This window comes from Carex rostrata, chromosome 15 (genome assembly GCF_964058835.1).
Source record: "Carex rostrata chromosome 15, lpCarRost1.2, whole genome shotgun sequence".
In the NCBI taxonomy this organism is placed as follows: domain Eukaryota; kingdom Viridiplantae; phylum Streptophyta; class Magnoliopsida; order Poales; family Cyperaceae; genus Carex; species Carex rostrata.
The window spans coordinates 1,894,499-1,900,138 of NC_135932.1; the positions used below are offsets into that span (position 1 = coordinate 1,894,499).

General features: G+C 30.1%; 1 protein-coding gene across 1 annotated transcript; it reads left to right on the top strand.

The window, feature by feature from the left end:
• Window positions 1-2,720: 2,720 nt before the first annotated feature.
• On the top strand, window positions 2,721-5,206 carry LOC144566336 (putative HVA22-like protein g). The gene is made up of 6 exons (XM_078316348.1): window positions 2,721-2,989; window positions 3,086-3,184; window positions 3,843-3,896; window positions 3,994-4,057; window positions 4,206-4,412; window positions 4,916-5,206. The coding sequence occupies exons 1-6, from the start codon at window positions 2,958-2,960 to the stop codon at window positions 5,084-5,086; spliced, it is 627 nt and encodes a 208-aa protein (XP_078172474.1). The 5' UTR covers window positions 2,721-2,957; the 3' UTR covers window positions 5,087-5,206.
• Window positions 5,207-5,640: the final 434 nt, after the last annotated feature.

Below are 5,640 nucleotides of genomic sequence, written 5' to 3' on the forward strand. Positions count from 1 at the left end.
ATATATTTTGTAAGCTCTTGATGCGAATCAAAACAAAAGTTGAAATGCCGTAATCTTTTATACGTGTATAGAGAATACAATAAAGATCAAATCCAACTGTTTTATTTTGGTATTTGAGTTTTAAAATTGAAGTTATTAACGTTTTAAAAATATAAGCATGATAGAGACACAAAAATAGAGGCATTTAAACCCTCTTCTATTATGGAGTATGGCTAATATAACATCAGTGTCATTTCAGTATATATAACACCAACTCCAAAACCTATCAAATCGAGTTCAAATGGTGAATCCAAACCGTTCAAACTAATTTACTTTATGAGTGATGCGTTTACATGCAAACTTTTTATATTTTCGAGTTATTTTAGTATCAAATCAAGCGGCAAAAAAATTGAAAAATGAATGTATTAAAATTAACTTAAAAACTCACACATTTGACCACTTGACTTGATACCAAATAAACTCAAAAACTTATAAATTTTACATGTAAACGCACAACTAATGAAGTAGATCGGTTTGAACGGTTTGGATTTACCATTTGAACTCGATTTGATAGGTTTTGGAGTTGGTGTTATATAGACTGAAATGACACTGATGTTATATTAGCCATACTCTCTATTATGTTTAGTATTGTGCAGTGAAAATCAATTTATTGTTAGACATCGTTGCGATGCCACGGGATATAAATTTAGAATGAAAATTTACGACTATGATATAAAATTTATGGATCAAGTCATATAATTTCACATTTTTCTCACTAACAAAAATGTGCTGTACTGTTATGGAATGAGAATAAAATAAATATTTCATTGCAGAGTGAAATAAATTCGTGGGAAAATTCAATAATTTTGATATTAATGCTGGTTTTTCTATTATTATTAATATATTGTCATCATTTATTTATCATTTAATATTGAAAATTATTACAGTCAATTCATACTCAGTATAATATTTAATATTTGTTAAAGTGTGCTTTAGACTAAATATAATCACGGTTGTGACCTTTTTAAGATTAGAAAGGAAGAAGTAATAAATGACGAATATTCCTCACAAGTATTTAAAAAAATTTGAAATTTTAGTTAACAATGAAAAATAATAAAGAATTATATGATGAAATTTCTGTGTACATCATAGCGAAATTAACACAAATTATATGATGAAATTTTAGTTAGGATTGAGACGAACTTTAATAACACAAGTTTTGTAATCTGGTTTCTAATTACTAACAAGAACAATAAATATGTCAAAGAAATTAGAGCCAAGATATTAATGTAGAAAAATAATAAAAAAAGTCTGACAGTACATATTTCCCAATTTTTTATGTGTAGAGTTGGTTATAGGAATGAAATTTTAAATAAATCACCTATTTGAATGAAGTTCACATTAAATAAGTGTTTGATCATTTATATATATTTTTGAAAGAAAATTAATGTGGAATAAACCCAGATCATCAATTAATCATATGGTAAAAATCAGAGTTTTACTAAATTGATTAGAAGTCTCAATCATGAGCCAACAACCAGAGCAATTTTTGCATGTCATTTTCAGTACGAGTAAAATATTTAAAAAAACTATTTATTCTTATCCAACCAGTCAACTACTTACTGTACAGACAACAAACTGGGTACATACTTTGAATCCCCTAAATATTAATTTAGAAAAATATATATTGTTCATTAAAAAATGCTTTAAAAAAACAAGTGAGGGAAGAGCCACCACACTGTGTGGCCAATTGTGCAATGTTGTAGCATCCTAAGAAAACACATCAAATATGTAGTTCTTTACGTAATTTTTAAAGAAATAATAGATTTTGTGCAGTTCCTTCCTAATCGAAAAAATTTCGTCATATTTCCAGTTCAGTATAATATAACTTTTTTCTGAATATATATAAAAACCGATCTTATTTAATCTCTTGCGCATATAAAATGAGAACTGGCTTCTCTTTCTCTTTCCAGTATTCTTTGCAAATTTACAAATTTACTATCTTTTACTGTCTTTCCATGTCACACTCTTTGAAGCGGTGAATCATTTCAATACTTGATATTTTCTCGTGGTGCACTATTGATTAATTATGAATCCCACAATATATCAAAAAATTCATTGATTTTCGTTTCTATTATTTCAATACCTTCATACTGGATATTAATTAATTAATTAATTAATTAATTATCGCCAGTAATTTTCATAATGGATTTCTAAGAAGTAACCATTTTATATTATTTTGGTGACGATTTAGACAGAATATTCCCAAAAACAGTAATTCACTATCCGGGTAAAATATTGTTATTTGCTTATTTTGATGATTTTTTTAATTGTCCAAATTTTGTACCCTTTTTCAGAATTTTTTCTTTTTTTCTTTTCATCCTTGTGACTTTTATAAAATAGAAATTCCACCACCTGGAGAGAGAATTGAGAATTGAGATGGCCTAATAAGATGCATGTGTAATGTGTTTTAAGCGCCAAAGGAGAAAAAAAAAAGAAGAAGAAGAAAAGAAGAAAAGAAGAAAAGAAAAGAAAAGAAAAGAAAAGAAAAGATGCAGTGCAAGAGAGATTGTGGGACCTGACAACGCACTTTGGCCTAGCCAAACTAAAAACGACTATTCTAACAAATCCCCACACTTGGCTTAAATTACCAAACTACCCTGTTTACTCGTTCTAATTCCAAGACTAAATCATTAGTCTTAGAGGTCAAAACTGTCAATTGAGTACCCCTTTCGTGTATCGTTTCATAAGTAAGTCGTCTTGCTTCGAAGCAAACCCCAACCTCCCTTCTCTCTCTTTCCTTCTCTATCCTTTCCATTCCTTGATTCATAAGCTTTCCTTCTCTATCCTTTCCATTCCTTGATTCATAAGCGAAGAAACACAATTTCTTCTAAATAATCTCAAAAACAAGCCTCTATTTTGTTTCCAGCTTGATATCTGCTGCGCTTAATTTCTTCTTCTTGATTTGGTCAACCAAGATGCTCGGCGATTTTTTAACAAAGCTACTCACGTAAGTTCATAATTTGAATTTATTAAACTGATTAAAAAATTACATAAGCAATTTCTTTTCTCGTTGGTGAATTTGATTCTGAATTGAATTTTTCAGGTTGTTGTTTGGATATGCATTCCCGGCTTTCGAGTGCTTTCGGATTGTTGAGCAACGACCCGGCCACATCGAGCAGCTCAGATTTTGGTGTCAATACTGGTATCATTCAAATCCTTCTGTGTTTATCAATTAAAGAATCAGAATTTGTTGATTTGGGAATTTTTGCTGGTATTTGGGTTCGTTAGATATTTCTTCAGTTTGATTTATTGCTATGATTAATAAATGCTCCAAACAATTTTTTGAGAATTTTTTTTTTTTTTTGAGAAAATGCTCCAAACAATTTTAAAAGAATAAATTATAATAAAGGGTAGTATATTAAATGCGCCTGGTAATCATGGTTTGTTTAGAGTTAGGTCAATGCAGTGTTTGTTAGTATAAGATAAATTTCAATAATCAATGTATTTAAGAAAGTAATATTTTATTAGGCCCGAAGGAAGTCATTAAAGTCTGGTCTAGTGGTCTACCATTTAATGGTCAAATTTAAACCGGGTCCATGGAAAATGATGGGAATCAAGTAATACAAACCAAGATCTGCTGTGTCACTTCTATGTAGAAATATCTGTGGCATTATAATACACATATTTGTTTCAACTTTCAAATAGGAAATGAAATGTCCATCCTTAAAATTACGTTAGAAGGAAAAAAGAACCTCATATTTGTTGAATAAGATCTTCTTTTGTGTATATTAAATCTAAAATTATCACGTCCAATAGAAGTAAAAAAATTGATTTTAATTCTAAAATTGTGTAAAATGCAGGATAATAGTTGCAATTGTGATGATTGTCGAGACAGTCGGCGTGTTTGTTCAATGGTAATTAAGACAATTCTTGTTAAACATTTTATATGAGTATTCTCTAATAACATATTATTGCAGAGAATGATCCCCTTTTCATTTTTCTCTGTTTCAGGATTCCTGCATATGGTGAACTAAAGCTTGCTTTTCTTGTTTACTTATGGTATCCAAAGACTAAGGTATATATATATACATATGTAATTACTCAAATTACAAGTTTTTCATGTGTTAATATAATATTTCATCAACAAAATGAAACAATCACTTTTTTTATTATATCAGATGCCTTATGCTTGGAATTAAAAATGTTTTCTCTTAATTAAATAGGGTACCGATGCCGTGTACGATGCATTCCTTCGGCCATATGTGATGCAGTACGAACCTGACATAGAACAGAGGCTGAACTATTTGAGGGCCAATGCTGGGAGACTGATAGTATTTTACATCAAGAATTTTGCTGACAAAGGGGTCACAGTTTTCCTTGAGTCTCTCAATTATGTGGTCTCTCAAACATCTAATGCCACCAAAAAAGGAGTAAGTTTAGATAATTTTGGTTTTAATTTATTTTTAATATAGTATTTCAAAGAATGGAATTTACCATTAAAATTTCTCAATTAAAGGAACAAATCTAACAATACAGAACAAGTTAGAGCCACATGGGGGAAGGCACTTGCCTACCTTTGGCACAAAACTTCCAAAATATACTTATTTTGTCATGTTCTTTTCAGATTTTTTTTTTACAAAATATGCCTTTGTTGAAAATAATTACATAATTATGTCATATTCTGAAAATGTTGGCGCACCATATCCCATCTTCTGACTACAAACAGGTATACTTGGATGTGTATAAGAATTGTTTGGTTTGGTACAATGAAAATGAAACTTGTAACAAAAATAATATATCACCAATCCTCCATAACAAACCTGAAACTCAACAAATAATAAATCAACTCTATACTAGAACAGGATTGCTGTTGAAATTTAATCTTTCTAATATTTTCTACTAATGTGCTCTCTTTTTTGTTCCTAAATTGCAGGGATTCTTCTCATTTAAAAAGAAGAAAAAGGAAGAAGAGCCACCGAGCGTGTCGGAGCTATTGCAAAGTGCTTTGAATGCTGCAAGAGAAAAAAATGAAGCGGAAGGGAGGCAACGGCGTCCGCATCAGAATAGATACGACGACAGATACAATTACAGATATGATGATTGAAAAATCTTGTAAAAAAGAAAAGAAAAAACAATTGGAACTACAGAAATTGAAGAAACAAATAAATTAGGGGAATTTGATGTACATACATAGAGCAAGTTTAGTAGCTTTTAATTAATTGAATCTCTTTGTTCTTTCTTGTTTCTAACTTTCTTTCAAGATACTTGTACTGCATGCAGTGTGTATAAACATGAGGTGAAAAAAAAATATATTTTTTTTGAGGAAAAATAGGGGTCAAGCCCCATATTTGATTGATATTGTTTGTTACAAGGGTTTTGTAACGCTTAAGTAAGAAATACAATTTGCTCAAGACAATTGAGCTTAGGAAAAAATATAGGAGAAAAAGACAAGGAAAGTAAAGTAAACAGTAAGCTAATTAAAAAGAAAAGGCAGAAATAAGCTGAGCGAAAATAAAAGATGTGTGATGTGCTGCATGGCTTCTAATCTCTCGGCATGTAATTCTTCTGTGTTTGGATTTCATCCAGCAATTGCTCTAGATCTTTGGAAATGTCTCTAAAAGTTCTAGAACAACGTTCCCGCCAAAGAAGAAAATATAT